This window comes from Macadamia integrifolia, unplaced genomic scaffold, assembly GCF_013358625.1.
Source record: "Macadamia integrifolia cultivar HAES 741 unplaced genomic scaffold, SCU_Mint_v3 scaffold2996, whole genome shotgun sequence".
NCBI classification, from domain to species: Eukaryota; Viridiplantae; Streptophyta; class Magnoliopsida; order Proteales; family Proteaceae; genus Macadamia; species Macadamia integrifolia.
This window is the reverse complement of record NW_024869122.1, coordinates 17,695-35,522: the sequence shown is the minus strand read 5'-3', so window position 1 is coordinate 35,522 and position 17,828 is coordinate 17,695. Positions and strand designations below refer to the sequence as shown.

Here is a 17,828-nt window from a genome sequence, read left to right as displayed (position 1 = left end):
TATATATCAGTCATCTTTGATTGGCCAGGTAGTAAAGTGGGTATGTCTTTTGTACATGCAAGTTCTTTTAAAATTATGCGTAAGCAATTGTGGTTAGATTTGGAGTTGTCGATATCAGCTTTGGTTCCGTGGTCTGTGATGGGGGATTTCAATGCAACCCTGTTCTCGCATGAGAAAAGAGGTCCTGGTAAGTTTAATCTTGGATCAGCTGCTGAATTCCAGGCAATGGTTGATGCGTGTGAATTGCTTTCTATCCCTTCTCAGGGAAAGAAATTCACTTGGACTAATAATCGTCGAAGGGGTCATGCAGTTGCAGTGTTGGATCGGAGTTTTTGTAATGGGAAGTGGATAGATGTGTTTAGAAATGTGAAGCAGCGTGTTTTGTTGTCTTCGGTATCAGATCATGCCCCTTTAATTGTTGTCTCTGATGATGTTCAAAGACCTACAAATATCCCCTTTAGATTCCATAGCTTTTGGATGGAAAATGATCAATTTATCTCTGTGGTTGAGGAAGCTTGGAAAACTTCGATAGGGGGTAATCCAATTTTCGTTCTGGCACAAAAATTAAAGCAGGTCAAGGAGAATTTAAAGGTTTGGGCGAGGGCCAATTTTCCTAACCTGAATGATGAGGTCGATAAAGCAAAGCTGGAATTAAAGAAGGTTCAAGATATGATAGAGGTGGCTGGGATGAACGATGAATTATTTAACAGAGAGGCAGATGCAAAAACAGTATTATTGAAGGCCAACCAAATGTACGAGAAGTTGTGGGCTGAAAAAGCTAAACTGAGATGGATGAAAAATGGAGATTGTAACTCGAAGATTTTTCATCTCTCCGTGAAGCTTAGGAGGTTGAAAAATCAGATCACCTCCCTTAAAAAGGAAGATGGAACTTGGGTTTCAGACCAACAGGGAATATCTTTTTATGTCTCTGAATTTTTTGAGAAATTTCATGAGGCTGATGAAATCACGGTTCATAATGACCTTCTTGATAATATTCCCAGAGTGTTGGAGGAGGAGGACGTGGCAGGATTGGAGATTGTCCCGAGTGGGGACGAAATAAAACAAGCTGTTTGGGATTTAGATCCTGTTAGCTCTCCAGGTCCAGATGGGTTCCCAGGTAGTTTCTTCAGGCGATGTTGGACTATTGTTGAGGGTGATTTTTGCAGGGCAGTGAAAAAATTCTTTGAGGAAGGGCGGCTTCCTAAAGGTATAAATAACTGCTTTATTTCCTTGATCCCCAAAGCTGAGGGGGCGGCCTCTCTTGATAGGTTTCGACCTATATGTATGGGAAATTTTTATTGCAAAGTGATATCAAAAATTCTATCTTCAAGATTACTTGTTGTTTTGCCTAAATTGATTTCGGAAGAGCAAGGCGCTTTCCAGCAGGGTAAAATAATTTCAGCAAATATCAGCCTCGCCTCAGAACTGTCAAATTTGATGTATTCTTCAGTTAGGGGTGGTGGAATGGGACTGAAGCTCGATGTTCAAAAGGCGTATGACTCTCTAGCTTGGGAATTCCTCTTTGCAGTTCTGTGCAAATTTGGGTTCTCATCTAGGTGGATTTCTTGGATTCACAACCTTCTTCTATCTTCCAGAGTATCAATTTTGGTGAACGGTGGCCCGGTGGGGTTCTTTGGGGTTGGTAGAGGTCTCCGACAAGGAGATCCTTTGTCTCCCTTTTTATTTATTCTGGCAGAAGAGGTTCTCTGTAGAGGTCTTAGAAGCATGGTTCAGAATGGTTTGATAAAGTCTCTTCCTGGGCCTCGAGGTGTGTTAACTCCCTCCCATTTATTGTTTGCTGATGACATTTTCATTTTCATTAATGCATCTGCTCAGTTTGTCAAAAATCTTAAGGCTTTTCTTGATAAATATCAGGCATTCTCTGGCCAGATATTTAATCTAGAAAAAAGTAGTTTGTTCTTTGGAAAGGTTGCCCCTCACAGGAAACATTTTATTAGTACTTTTATGGGAATCCAATCTGCAAGGCAGCCTACTAAATATTTAGGTGTGGAGCTCTTCAAGGGGAGAGTTCAACGGGACCACATGTTACCGCTGATGGATAAAATCAAGAAGAGGTTATCGGGATGGAAGGGTCGGATTCTCTCCATGGCTGGTAGGGTGGAGCTGGTTAAATCAGTGATTTCAAGCATACCAATTCATAATTTTGGGATTTATTGGTGGCCAGGAAGCTCAATAAAAATAGTAGAAAAGTGGATGCGAAACTTCATATGGTCTGGTGACATGGAGACAGGGAAGAAGATAGTGGTGAAGTGGGATGAGGTATGTAAACCTACCAGGGAAGGCGGTCTTGGTATTAGGAGGTTGCGAGATGTTAATTTTGCATGCCTGTGCAAATTAGCATGGCAAATCAAACATGGAAATTCTCTAATGAGTGTTTTCTTTCGTGCCCGTTTTCTGAAGATTGATGGTTCGCTGAAAACTACCTACCTTTCCTCTTCGATATGGCCTGGTCTTAAAAAGGTGTGGCGGTGGGTACAGTCTCATGAGCAATGGACTGTTGGGAATGGTCAGAGGATAAAATTTTGGAAAGATAGCTGGTTGGGAAAGAAGTCTATTGAGGAGATGTATGGTTTGCAGTTAGATATCTTAGATTCGATGCAGGCAAAGGTTTCTGATTTCATTTGCCAAGATGAGTGGAATTTTCCCCAGGTGAGCTCTGAATTTTTTCAAAATATTTTTGATCAGGCCAAGGATATCATAATTTCAGATCTGGATGATATTTGTCATTGGGAATTAAATTCATCTGGAGTTTTTACAATAAAATCGGCTTGGGAAAAAGTAAGGGAATCGCCAAAGGTGGGGTGGTATTCATTGATTTGGAATTCTCATCTTCAGCCTCGCCAATCGGTGTTTGGATGGAGAATGTTGAAAAATAAGCTCGCTACTGATGATAATGTGAAAAAGAGAGGGGTTCCATTGCCATCTCAGTGCACTCTCTGTGGCATAGCGGAAGAGTCAATAAATCATACCATGTATGAATGCTCTTTTGCAGTTTTCATGTGGCAGAAATTTTGTTGTTGTTTTGGGTTTAGGTGGCCTGGATTTGAAGGAGTTGAATGTTTGATAGCTTGGTGGAAAGATCAGGCCAAGAAGACCATCTTTAAAGGGGTGTGGCTGAAGGGTTTTGTTTTAATCCCTTACTTTACTTGGTTGGAGAGGAATGGAAGAAAATTCGAAGGAATCTCAAAATCAAAAGAGCATTGTTTTGGACAAGTAAAGAGAGAAATTAGCTGCCAAGAGCTGGTTCATTCAGGGGCAGCCATCTCAATTTCGGATCTTGTCACTGCAAGAAGATTGGGTATTTCAGGGGTGCGGAGAAGGCCTCGGGAAATCTTCAATATTTTCTGGTGCCCTCCTAATCCAGGTTGGATAAAAATCAATTCGGATGGTTGCTCTATTGGTAATCCAGGGAAGTCTGGAGCAGGGGGAATTCTTCGCAATGAAAAGGCAGAGGTAGTGGCAAATTTCAGAAAATTTCTAGGAACTCGCACAAATTTTGAGGCTGAATTTTTAGCGCTTATGATAGGGATTGAATTAGCTAAGCAGCATAATGTGAAACGGCTCTGGATAGAATGTGATTCAGTAGCAGTTGTGACTATTTTTCAGAAGAGGCAAAGTCCATGGATAGCTCGGCAAAGATGGATAAATTGTATTTCTTATTTGGAGGATGTGGAATGGAAAATAACGCATTGCTATAGGGAAGCAAATTCAGTGGCGGATTTTTTGTCAAAGTCAGCTGCTCGTTTTGAAGTGTCAGAGCCGATTTCAATTTGGCCAACTCTGGTTCAAATGGAATTAGACATGGATGCATCGGGTCGGCCTAGGTTCAGATTCACCTAGGAATTTCTTCTTTTTCTAGATTTTTGTTTTTGGTGGAGTTGGGTAATTGCGTAATTCTGCTGATGGCAAAGCCGAAGGTGGAGTTTCTGCTTCTCCCTCTCTTCTTAGTGTGAGTGTTGGGTATTTCTCCCTTCCTCATCTGATGTACTATTTTTCTTTTTTCATCTTTTTCTTTTAATATACATGACTTTTAGCGAAAAAAGGTAATAAGATTTAAACCACAAATTGAGAACTATTTTGAACTATTTTTTGGGCTACAACAATTACAAATGTTTTTCTTCAGCAATGAATTATGGTTGCAATATGGTTACCTTAATTCCCTTTTATTAGTTGCATCAGACTTTATTTTCTTTTATTACCTTGGTACTGCAGTTGATCGACTACAGGTATATCTCTGAATCCCTTTCATTTTTTTTTTTTTTAATGACGTTGATAGCTGTTGCGCTCCTCCTCAATAGATTCATGGAAACGATTTTAGGTCTGATTCAATGCTAACTTTTTTTTTTTTTTTGTTTTATAGGTAAGTATGATTAATTGAATGAAAAGAAAAAAGATAAAATATAATTAGAGGCAATCCTAGAGAACCCTCTTTAGACATGCCTAAAAGAGGGGAAGGGATTCCCAGAACAAGCAAGACAAGTCCTGCAATCAAGTAATAGAAACTAGGACATAAAAAACATAGAAAAAAATTACATCTAAAAGTTGGTAATCTGATCAGCATCTCCTTATATTATGTCTTGAATATTGTCTAGGATATCGGGAGGGTATAAGATAAATTCAATAGTAGATGAAGCAAATGACGCTAAGAAATTTGCTACCTGATTTTTCTCTCTCCAAACATGTATAATCTCCTTACACGTAAGCATGGAACAAAGATGCAAAATTTTGCTTTTAAATACTTGCATACTCTAAGGGCCGCCAATCTTACCATTAAGAATATCAACTGCCAACATGGAATCAGATTGTATAAACACCTCCAGGAAGCCTTTGTCAATACAAATACAAATCCCTCTTTGAATTGCAAGCAATTCCATCACCCAAACCTTCATAAGCAAGGATAGGGGTGCCTCTTTCATCCCGAATCATCCCACCATATGAAGCTTTGTCATCAGGAAGCGCACCATCACAATGTAGAACAATCATATGGGAGGGGGGATTGAATCAAGTGCAAGCCTTTGGAATTTTAATAGTCCAATTAATTTGTAACCCCCAACTATCTACCACCATCTGATTTCTTGCACTATAAACTCCAGAAAATGGAATAGTAGAGCACCTAGAAAGGATATCATCTTTAATAAAAGCCACAATCTGGAATCTTGTTTTGGTCTTGTTTCTAAAAATCCTGTAATTCCTCTCGGTCCACAAATGTTGTACTGTAGCACAAAGAGCCAATTTTTCTACTATCCGAATCTGATCATCACCTCCAAAATAATAATGGACCTACATAGCAGCATCCACAACATTAGAAGTTGGCCCTCCATCTTGTGAGCAAAGAGAGTAAATATCCCTCTAGACTAAAGATTCAAAACTACATTCAAAAAATAAATGATTGCGGTTTTCAAGGTCAGCCCAACAAAATATGCAATGAGGCTGAACCTGTATTTTCCTATGAATTAGTTGCTCCTTTGTAAGCAAAGCATCAACAAGGCACTCCATAGAGTAAATGAATGTCTAAGTATATTATTAGTAAACCATACTGAATCACATCAATCCACTTTCCTTGGCGTACCTCTAATAATATTCCAAGCAAATTTAGTAGTAAAGAGACTAGAAGAATCACCTGTCCAAACCACCAAATCATTATCAGTGTGATGGAGTTTCTTTAAGTTTGGTAACTCCCTCCAGGCTTTAGTAAAGTCCAACGAAGAAAGGAGATCAGTGTACCAGTCACCACCCCTCATAATATCCTTCACCAAGGTATGAGGTTCAGAACCTGCATCATAGTGAATTATCATAGTGAATTTTGTTTCCAAATCTCTTGATTAGTACTCAAAACTGATGCCACCTATCCAACCAAAGATAAGTTGAGCTACCATCCCCGATTCAGTGCACTTATTTTGTGAATAATGTGATATGATTTAAATCATAAATTGTTAACTATTTTGAATCTTTTTTTGGACTGCAATAGTTACAATTGTTTATTTTCAGTAATGAATTATTGTTGCAATGGTTACCTTAATTCTCTCTTATTGGTTGCAACAAGCTTTATTTTATTTTGTAATCTTGCTACTGCAGTTGATCGATTACAGGCAAATCTCTGAATCTCTTCCTTTTTTTATGTTAATAAAGTTTGAGTAGTGAGTGCATCTCTTCCTCAATAGATTCATGAATTTACTTGATAATAATGCTTTCCATTTTTCATGGATGATGTTCTCATATATAGGTAGTTTGACATTAAGTTTCAAACTTCTACCCCTATGCGAATTTCAAAAATATTTTGCAAAAGGCCGGTTTTACTTGAGGGTTTTTTTTTTTTTTTTGGTCAACTTTTTATACTATTTATCGCCTTTAAAATTCAAGGTGTTATTTTTTACATCCTCTACAATGAATACATCTCTTACCTCTCCCTTCCTTCTATCTTATGTCATTGTAATCTTTCTCTCTCTATATTCTTTTCCTCTCTCACCATCTTTGTCAAAGTAAGACCACACATATAGCTTTAGTTAGTTCGTAGTATTTTTTCTTCCCACGTGCATTTGCACATATATTTCTGCTAGTATATATATATATATATATATATAGATATATGTTGATGTTGATGAAATTAATTGCGGGTTTATATATCATATATATATATATATATATTATTGTAAAAGCATGTACTCATGTTTCGTGGTTAATCTTTTATTAGACTACTTTACCTGTCTTATTCTTCTTATTTATTTAAATTTATTAACTTTAATCTTTCTTATTTCACTATTTTTTGGTTCCCTTTGTTTTTTTCTTAATAATTAAATGAAAATCCCTATTTCCTAGATTCTCTCTCTTCAATTGCTTTCCTAATTTAAAAAACAGCTATATTATATTTTCTAGATTCTCCCAACTCTATCGTTTTTCTAGATTCTTTCTCCTCTATTGTTTTCCTAAATTCGTTTGAAACTTTTTTTATTTTTTTAGTTACTATATTTACAACAAAAAAATAAAATCCCCATTTTCTAGATTCTTTCTCAATTGCTTTCCTAATTTAAAGAAAATATATATTTTCTAGATTCTCCCCCCTCTATTGTCTTCCTAAATTCATTTGATTTTTATTTTTAATTTTTTTTATTATGAAACTAAACTAATTTCATTCATCATCTATATTTACAAAAAAAAAAAATGAAAATCCCCATTTTCTAGATTCTCTCAATTGTTTTCCTAATTTCAAGAATATATATATTTTCTTGATTCTCTTTCCTCTATTGTTTTCCTAAATTAGTTTGATTATTTATTTATTTATGAAACTAAACTGATTTCATTTTGTTTCTTTATCGACAATGCTCTCAAAGCTTGAGAAAGGTTGATGGAGGCATTACTGATGTATCAAAGTTTAGTGGCTAATCTAAACTATGCTTGCGAAAGATTAGTTTCTTACTCTCAAACTCTCATGCCTCTCTCTCTCTCTCTCTCTCTCTCTCTCTCCCTCTCCAACTTTCCTCTTTCTTTTTAAATTATTTTCCTCACTTCTCTCACATTTCTCTCTCCTTCTATCTTGCCACAATCTATATCATATTTGCATTAAAAAAGAAATTCTATTTTTATATTCTTTCTTTCTTTCTGTTTTTTTTTGTAAAATATTTTCTTTCCAACTACTTTGCTAATTTCATTTAGTTTATATATTAGTAATAACTCTCAATTTTTTTTTTTCAAACCTAAAATAAGATATATCCTTTCTGATTTCCTTCTATATCCTCTCTGTCTCCACATTCCTTCTCTTTCTGGAACTTGAAATCAAATCAAAATCTTTTTTTTTTTTTCTGGTATTAATTCAATCAAAATCCCCTAAAGACCTGGTTTCTCTTTCTGATTGTCCAAGCAAAAGTCTCTTTATGATGGAGAGAACTCATGGTCGCTCAATTGGTGTTCCAAGCTTGATCCGCCTACAAGGCTGCAACAAAGCCACCTGCATCTCTTTTGCCAATGCCCAAGGATGCTATGGACGAGGTAGATAAGGCTCTTTCGAATCCCTAGTAGCCTCTTTATCTTTCTCTACCCATAGTAAGTTTCGAAAGTTTCTTTCTTTCTTGCCCTATTTTTAGTTTCTGGAAGTTTGTGTTATTAGTTGGTATTTTTTCTCCTTTGTTAATCAGTTGGTTAAGTGCTTCTTCAAAAATGTTAATGAAATCCCCACTTGCAATGACCCCAAACTTTTGAGAGAGACTATTAGAGGAAAGTGGGATCTTAATGGGTAATGTTCCCCTTCTTTGGATCTCTTCTCCTTTAAACCATTTGACATAATAGTTAATTATTAATTTTTTTCTTAATTCTTTTGTGGTTTACAGGTACATTTTATCTGATTGCTATTCAATGGATGTAACAGCTCATAGACAAAAATGGCTTGATGATTCAAATGAAGATGTTATTGCAAAATCACTAAAAGCAGATACTATTAGGAATGTGTCTTATCAATCAAATTGCAAAATATTAAAGTGTAATTAGTTATGCTTTTTTTTTTGGTAAATTCAGGTTTGATTTGGAATGTGGATGGTACTTCCAAGACTATGGTGATAATGCAACTATGATTGGGAAATCAAAGAGGAAGCCATTGATAGGGCTTTGAAAACAACTATGTTGTTCTCATGGGACTTGGATTCTTTGATAGCATCCCTTCACTTGAAGTGTTTGATGTATAGGTGGAAAGTTGCCTCTTACATGATACATTAATGACTACACAAACAAGTATCCCATGAATTCCATGTCTAAGGCCACTTCAAGAATTTGGCTACCCTAGAAGGCCTTATAAGTTCTTCAATGGTGAAACCCTTTATCCTTTTGGTTATAGCCTCAGCTACACTCGGTTCAAATACTCAATGGTAATTAGGATGATTTGTTCTCTTTTGATGACTAATATTTTTCTGGTCCTGCTATCCTATGTGTATCTTATGTTCTATTTCAACTTGTTAATTTAATGTTTGTATTTTTCTTCTCAGATCACCAGATAATCATCTCAAGAGTTGTGAAGATATTACATTGACAGGTTTTAGTCTTGGATAATTGGTGCTTGTATTTGAGAACTTCTTTTTATTTTATTTTTTATTTTTTTAATGTTCTATCTGAAAATATATTGGAATTGTACAATCTATGTGTGAATGTTTGGTTTTATCTTGTTTAGAAATCAGATCCCCGCTGAAGGAAATCCTTATGTTACTTTCTTCATTAACGAGGTCTAAAGTCTTTAGCAATTTTTTTTTTATGTCATTGATACTTATAGTTTCTGATATTTTGAATGCCAAGTACTATTCAATATTTGACAGGGACTTTTGCTCTTTATAGGACAGTGGAATGGATATACCTCCTCTTGCAAAGATTCCAGAAATTAGTCCAATGGAAGAAGAGTATGTTTCTTCTATATCCTGTGTTTCTTCATCCTATGATCGCACTTTTGAATTTATAGGAATAAAAAATGCCAGGCAGAAATTTTCACATTGGAATCATAAATTTCTCAGTAATACCAGTTCAAAGAAGTTGTAAATTAGATTCTTTTTTTTTGGGTGGGGGGGGGGGAGGGTATGGTGCAGGTTTGTGAAGGACTACTTGGAGTGGACCTGTGGTGCTAAATTTGTTTTTGTCAACTTATATCAAGTCTGAATGTTAGATTGTTTTTAATTTCTGATTATTTTTTTATTTCTTCAATGATATAATGGGTGAAGAAAGAAGTTGACCCAATTCCATGACAATTAGAGAGTCACGGCTACTAGAGTGAGACCTTCGAGTAGTACAGCCTTGGTATGGATTCTGCTCCTCATAAATATTTTTCGTGTTTTTTAATTTTTATGTTAATGAATATGATACATTGGTAGAAGGATCGATTTTATTTACCTATGTCAATATCTTGAATTCATTTATGGATGGTCTTAAAGTTGCCTTTAATGTAATATACCATGTCTGAATCAAAATCTATGCATTGATAAATATATATATATATATATTTAACTCTCTCTCTCTCTTCCTCCCCTTTTCTATCTCAAACTCTATCTCTCTTTCAAATCCTCTCACCCTCAACATATGGCCACACACACGTGTGATTTTTACTAGTATATATATATATATGGGAAGTACTCTTTAATAGGAGTAGACTCTCAAAATGGTACACCAACATTATGCCACTTGAATGAATATTTTATTACCTTGTTTTTGTCTTTTCTTTCTTGATTTACTATCACTGTATAAATCCATAATTTCGATTTTCAATGAAATAAATAAAATCTATGATTATCTATTTATGGTATCCTTGATTACCTCCATTTTGGGTTCTCGGATCCAGTATATATGGCATATTTCCACGAAAAAAAAAAAAAGTATATATGATATATATATATATCTTTTCTTTCTGGCTTTATTATTATTAAATTTTTTGGGTAAGATTTCTTGCTTTCTAATCATTGCCTACACAAATGGCTGTGCGTACACACCTAGACAAGCGTAGAAAGACTGTGCTGCCCCGCATTGAAAATTTATGATTCACATTTCAATAGATAAGCAAGTGGTCATAGTTTTATTTTATTTTATTTTATTTATTTTTGGTCAGAAAGTAATCAATAGTCTTCACTCAAAAATTATAAAAATAACAAAGATACCTTAGGAGGTGCCCTCAATTGAACAATTGAACCCTTTCCAATGAAAATAGGAGAGGAGCGCCATATTATTCCCATAGCCAAATGAATTTGTAAGGATTTTGTATAGTAAGACATTGTATGAGAGAGAGAGAGAGAGAGAGAGAGAAGAGAGAGATTTTCAAAGATATGATCGTCAAAGTAATAACCAAGGGAAAAAAAACCACTAAATAATTCAATCAAATAAGAACATAGCATCATTGAGAATCCATCATAGATAATAACGCTGAAGCAGTAAATTATGACAATATTATTATTACAAACAGTGAGTTCATATCCATATAAGCTTCAACTGAAGAAACTATTGCTTGGTGCAGTCAGTTGGCTTGAAGTAGATCTTCCTTGCTTCAAGATCATGGCCAACCAAAAAATCATTTTGAGCTATATTCCCAAAGATAGCAATATCATCTTCAACAGGTACAAAGGCTAGGCAAACAATTTTATCACTTATCTTAACAAAAGTATTCAGAGTTTTCAATTGTACATCTGCACCAGTAAAATGGGCTGTGATTGAAACATTGATACCACTACCAACTTTGTAGCATAAGCCAAGTTGCCCTTCAGGGTCAGCAACAGTTTCAGCATTAATTGATTTCTTCACTTCCGATACAAGATTATCATAGAAATCAGAAGGCAGAAATGTCAATGTTGTTCCTGAATCAAGAATAATGTTTCCCTCAACAGCATTAGCCTTCCTTGAGTACTTCTTGAATACCAATCTCTTATTTCCAACACTAATTCCTTCAAGGGTCACATAGTAGAAAGTAGGATCCAGATCTTTCGACACTAATGGAGTCCAAACAACACCATCACCGGAGACCACAGCATCACTACCAAACTTCAATTTGCTTTTTGCATTTGCATTGTCTAAAGGAACCAAGCAGTAGGAGAACTTACCACCAATAGTTGATTTCATTTGTGAAATCAGTGATAGAGGACCACCTCCTAGGCCAACTAAACCACTTTCTTCCTTATTAAAGAAGCCTTCATCGTCTTGTCCACAACCAAAGATTTTCTTTGGTAAGGAGATTGAACTACTACTAGCGGAACCCAATGTGAATGTCTCAGTAGCAAGAAAACCCAGAGTGAATGAATCGTCCCCATAACTATATTCATACCCACAAGAACCTTCAGATGAACATGTATAACTTTCTAGCAAATCACATTCTTGTGTGTGGCAGGATATGTTTTTATAGGTTGATGATTTGGTAGGATCAAATAGAGGAGCAACTTGTTTGTAACATGGTACACAAGGCTTGCATTGTATCCATATAAGATCACTACCTGTATCAGCAATTGCAAGGTTTGACACAGGTGGTGTGCCAAATGATATTTGCATCAGATATGCTCCACCTACAGGGGAAATCGGCGTCGAAACTTGAGATGGAGAGATCAAGGACTGCTTGAAATAATTGACACGAGACACCGATCGACGGAATGCATTCTGCAGACGCTCGAAATGAGTCACCGACGGGTCGTAAGAGGGGGAGATCATTGAATCCCGGTGGATAAAATCGACACTGAACCCACCATTACCATGACCAGCTTCAATTTGGGAAAAGTTGGAAAGGTAAATGGAGAAGAAGACTATGGCTAGAGCAGGTAAGGGTGAACTAGAACTAATATAAGAAGCCATGATTATGAGGAGGGTGTACAGAGAGATGTGAGAATTGGAGATTTGTAATAGCTATACTTATAGTTAGAGACTAGAAGACTATACAAGAAGTATATGGAAGGTCGTCCGAAGGGATTTAAGAGGATACAAAGAGGTACAAAAGGATTTAAATCATTATTTTCTGTTTTCATATATCAGGATTCGGACTAGATTCAAATCCTCTTGGAGGCTTTTCATTTCTTACACGGAAATTAATGGTTAGATTTTATTTCTAGTAGAGAAAATCAAGATGTTTTACCAAAAAAAAAAAAAAAATCATGATGTTGATGTGTTTTCCAATCTGTTTGGGTTAAAAATTAGTAATTACAATTAATTAACAAATTGTGAGGAATACAAATGGCCACAATATAAATAAGGTTTATCCCATGGACTCGATTCAAAAACACTTGGAGGGTTTTCCGGATAGGGTTCTTCTCCATAGAGCCCATGGATCATAGAGTGATCTCACAGCTTGAGTGATCTCAAGACGTGTGCCTGGGTCCTCACAGCCGTGGGATCACTCTATGGTCCATGGGCTCTATGGAGAGGATCCGGATTCGGGTTTTCAATGCTTACATGGAAATTAACCAAATTCTTAGGGATTCATCTGTCATGGCATTACGTTATTAATGGTAAGATTTGATTTCTAATTGAGAAAATCAAGTGTTGAGACAATAATAGAGAGTGGGAGAGCGAGTAGAGAAATAGGAGAGCTGAAAATTCATATCTTCCACTTACTAGGAATATGGAGCCAAGTAAAATGGTTGTTGAATTCGTTTTTTGTGTTGAGCTGGATTTTTATTTACTTTTGAATCATAAATTGAATTATGGATCTGTACATATTAGAACAGGAGCAAAAAGGCACAGACGGAGAAACCACTTCGAGGTAATCAACCTCTATTCTCTTATTTTCTTCCATAGTCTTCTTTCCTTCTTCATTTTTCTTTGAATTCTTAGTGGTTTGAATACATACAGCTATTTACTATATGATTTGGTTCCCTAAGTGCTGTGTTTTTCTTTATTTTTCTCCATTTTCTTTTGAATGCTCCTCTGTTGATCTGTTAAATCATAAAGTACGGACTTGTTTCATTTATTTTTCAATGTTTGAGTATTAAGTGATTAAAAATATGCAAGTGAAAAAAGAAAATTCTTTGAATTTGTGCTTGTAAACTGATTCGCTATGCTCTTAAGCTTGTTATTGCTGGTTGAACTGTTCATAGTATAGCTGGGTATTAATTATGGTAGAAAACTCTTTGTTGAATCCAAGGACCTTACCAATTGCGAGAGTTTGTGTGTGAGAACGAGTTTAGGGTCCAATTTAGTGCACTTATGTTGTGAATAAGGTAATAAGATTTAAACTACAAATTGAGAACTATTTTGAACTCTTTTTGGGCTACAACAGTTACAATTGTTTTTCTTCAGCAATGAATTATGGTTCCAATATGGTTACCTTAATTCCCTTTTATTAGTAACATCAGACTTTATTTTCTTTTATTACCTTGGTACTGCAGTTGATTGACTACAAGTATATCTCTGAATCCCTTTCATTTTTTTTTTTTTTAATGAAGTTTGAGTAGTGTGTGCGTCTCTTCCTCAATAGATTCATGGAAATGATTTTAGGATCCGATTTAGTGCACTTTTTTTTTTTATAGGTAAGTATGATTAATTAAAGAAAAGAAAAAGATAAAATACAATTAGAGGCAATCCTGGAGAACCCCCTTTAGACATTCCTAAAAGATGGGAAGGGATTTCAAGAACAAGCAGGACAGGCCCTGCAATCAAGTAATAGAAAATAGAACACAAATAACATAGAAAAAATTACATCCAAAAGTAGGTAATTCGATCAGCATCTCCTTTTATAAGGTCTTGAATATCATCTAGGATATTGGGAGGGTATAAGATAACTTCAATAGTAAATGAAGCAAATGAGGCTAAGAAATTTGCTACCTGATTTTGCTCTCTCCAAACATGTATAATCTCCTTACACCTAAGAATGGAACAAAGATGAAATTTTGGATGGACAATGAGTCATTCTTGGGGATGGTCACTGACGTTTGGGAGCAGAGGATTGTAAGTTCACCTATGTATGTGCTTTCTCAAAAGTTGAAATGGCCAAAGCCCATGATTCTGTCTTGGTCCAGGATTTCTTTCCCAAATTTTGAAGCTGAGCTGGTCAGAACTAAAGATGTGCTTTCTCAAATTCAGTAACAAATTGATACCCAGGGAATTTTAAAGATGTATATCTGTTCGGGAAAGAAGCAGATGCAAAAACAGAGTATTTTATTGCTCTGAAAAATCATGAAAAATTATGAGTTGACAAATCTAGAATCAGATGGTTGAAAGAAGGTGATAGGAACTCCAAGTTTTTCCATTCTACACCAAAATTAGAAGAGAAAAAAATACAATTCGTAGGGTAAAGAAAGAGGATGGTTCTTTGTCTCTGATAGGGCAAGCATTGCGGACTATATGGTGAATTATTATGAAGATTTTCATAAAAGGGTCCCTGTGGTCATTTAGAATTACTAGATGCGATCCCCTACTTGATTGATGAAGTGGATCTCCTTTGTCTGGTGCTACCCTTGGAATGATAGAAATCAAGAGAGTAGTTTGGGATCTTGACCCTAACAGTTCTCCTGGTCCTGATGGATTTCTAGGTTCCTTTTTTCATCATTGCTAGGAGGTGATTTCTGTTGACTTCCTCTGCACTGTCAGGTTTTTCTTTAGCTCTGGTAACATGCTAGCAAGTATAAATAACTCTTTTCTGACTCTTATTCCAACGGTAGATGGTGCAAATTCCCTGGATAAATTCAGGCCTCTATGGATGGGGAATTCTTTTTGTAAGGTGATTTCAAAAATTTTGGCAATAAGATTATCATTTCTTCTCCCACGTCTAATCTCTAAAGAGTAGAGGGCATTCCAGCATGGGAAGGTCATTCACAACAACATTGCCTTAGCCTCTGAGTTGGCTAACCTCTTGTATTCTTCTACTAGAGGAAGTAGAATGGATGCAAAGATAGACATTCAGAAGGCTTTTGATACAATATCATGGAGTTTTATTTTGCATGTTTTGCGAAGATTTGGATTCACAAAAAAAGTGGATTAACTGGATTTTCCAAATTCTCTCTTCTTCCAAGATTTCCATTCTTTTTAATGGAGGTCCCGTGGGATATTTTGGTGTGGAGAGAGGGCATCGTCAAGGAGACCCTATTTCCCCTCTTTTATTCATATTGGCGGAAGAGGTTCATTGTAGAGGTTTGAAGAGGTTACAGCAGGAGAACAAAATCACGGCTCTGCAAGGCCCACGAGGTGAGATGGTTCTGATTCACTTACTTTTTGCTGATGATATTTTCATATTTATGAATGCTTATATAAATTATGTTAGAAACCTCCATGACTTCTTACAAAAGTATTAGGAATTTTCTGGTCAGGATGTGAATTTAGATAAAAGTAAGTTGTTCATGGGTAGAGTTACTCCTTTAAGAAAGTAGAATATCACAGAAATTATGGGAATAAGCTCTTGCAAATTTCCCACCAAATATCTTGGGTTGCAAATATTTAAAGGAAGAGTAAAAAATTAGTTTTTCTTGCCTGTGATGGACAAGATCAAAAAGCAGTTGTCGGGTTGGAAAGGCGAATTGCTCTCCATGGCTGGTAGAGTGCAATTAGTTCGTTCGGTTATTTTGGATATGCCTGTTCAAATTTCTCTATGTATTGGTGGTCTTCTACCTTGATTAATCAGATGGAAAAATGGATGAGGAACTTCATCTGGTCAGGAGATGTAGATACAGTGAAATCTGTGATGGTAAAGTGGGATCTAGTGTGTAAGCTGAAAGAAGGTGGGCTAGGCATTCGTAGACTTTGTGATATTAACAAGTCTTTTCTCTGCAAGCAGGCTTGGAACATCAAACATGGGAATTCAACCATGAGCGATTTTTTAAAGCTAGATTTCTTGCCAATGGTATGCCCAAAAAATCATATAAATCATCTTCAATATGGCCAGGTATTCGTAAGATGTAGTCCTTCATTTCCAATAAGGAAAGATGGATCGTGGGGAATGGTAAGAGTATCAATCTTTGGAGGGATAACTGGGTGGGAGAAAAATCCATTGTGGATTTATGTGGTAATGCTTTGAATCATATGATCAGCTCTTCTTTGAAGGTGTCTTCTATTATTCAAGACTTTAGTTGGACTATTCCTAATGTAAGTTCTAATCTACTAAAAGATGCTTTTTCTGCCGCCCGTTTGATAACACTGCCTCATTTTGATTTGGAGGACAGGTGTATCTGGAGCAGAACTTGATCTGGGACTTTTTCTTCTTTTTCTACATGGAATGAGATAAGGAGAAGGAACCCCAAAGTCCCATTGTTTTCTATGGTATGGAGCAGTCAATTGCAGACAAGGCAATCCACTTTTGGGTGGCGGCTTTTGCATAAAAAGCTTCCAACATATGATATTGTCTGTGGAAAGGGTGTGTCTCTTGCTACAAAATACGTTTTATGTGGTAACGATGCTATGACTTTAAATCACATTCTTACAAATTGCAACTTCTCTATGGCCATATGGAAATATTTTATGGACTGTTTTGGTATATCTTGGCCAAATATTAATGATATTATTCAGCTATTTCAATGGTGGATCAGGAAGGGTAGGGTGGTTCCAGTGAGTGAACCTTGGTCATTGGGCTTCATTATTGTGGCTGATAACATTTGGAAGGAAAGGAATGAAAGGTGTTATGACGGGGGTTCAACATCTAGTTCGAAAATTTATAAGAAGATTAGAAGAGACGTGCAGGAGGCTAGTGGTTCCTTGGTCGGAGTGATCAAGGACCCTATGGGCTTGATTTGCTACCGCCGGTTGGGATTAACTATTCTTCCTGGAAAGGCCATGTCAATATTAGAAGTTTTTTGGTGTAAACCTGGTTTGAGATGGACAAAGTTAAATGTGGATGGTTGTCCTTTGGGTAACCCAGGAAGATTAGGAGCAGGAGGAGTTTTTCATAATCGTAGGGGCTCTGTGGTGGGTTCTTTTTAGAAGTTCTTAGGAGTCCACTCAAATTACTATGCTGAGTTCATAGCCCTTATGGAAGGAATTTTTAAAGCCAAAGAGTTTCAGATTGATGCTCTTTGGATTGAAACGGATTCAGCAATAGTGGTTGTCGCTCTTCAGTCACTGGTTTGTTTTTCAGGATTAGATGTCTGTGAAGGATTATCTGAACTCTATAAGTTGGAAGATAACACATTGCTTTCGGGAAGCTAATTTTGTTGCTGATTTTCTTGCAAAGAAGGCAGCAAAAACAAGAGCTTCGGATGTTAATATCTCTTTCTCACCTCAGATTCAGTTAGAGATTGTTCATGATGCAGAATCGAGACCTACCAGGTTTTGGTTTTCTTTTTTACAATTTATTCTCCCCTACTGATGGCCATGCCGAAGGTGGGGCTTTATAAATTGTCTTTCATGTGATGTATTTTCTTTTCCAATTCTTCAATAAAATTTTCTAATCT

General features: G+C 36.1%; 3 protein-coding genes across 3 annotated transcripts; 2 read left to right on the top strand and 1 right to left on the bottom strand.

Annotated features, from left to right (window-relative positions):
• The first annotated feature begins 75 nt into the window (after positions 1–75).
• Positions 76–4,399, top strand: LOC122067601. The gene is made up of 4 exons (XM_042631432.1): positions 76–1,493; positions 1,596–1,768; positions 2,252–2,670; positions 4,382–4,399. The coding sequence occupies exons 1-4, from the start codon at positions 76–78 to the stop codon at positions 4,397–4,399; spliced, it is 2,028 nt and encodes a 675-aa protein (XP_042487366.1).
• A 6,474-nt stretch (positions 4,400–10,873) lies between these two features.
• LOC122067599 (aspartic proteinase CDR1-like) lies at positions 10,874–12,385 on the bottom strand. Its single transcript, XM_042631429.1, has one exon. It carries the CDS (start codon positions 12,307–12,309, stop codon positions 10,975–10,977), a length of 1,335 nt encoding a protein of 444 aa, XP_042487363.1. The 5' UTR covers positions 12,310–12,385; the 3' UTR covers positions 10,874–10,974.
• A 626-nt stretch (positions 12,386–13,011) lies between these two features.
• LOC122067600 lies at positions 13,012–17,108 on the top strand. The gene is made up of 3 exons (XM_042631430.1): positions 13,012–13,213; positions 15,462–15,633; positions 16,605–17,108. Exons 1-3 carry the CDS (start codon positions 13,073–13,075, stop codon positions 16,664–16,666), a joined length of 375 nt encoding a protein of 124 aa, XP_042487364.1. The 5' UTR covers positions 13,012–13,072; the 3' UTR covers positions 16,667–17,108.
• The last annotated feature ends 720 nt before the right edge of the window (positions 17,109–17,828 follow it).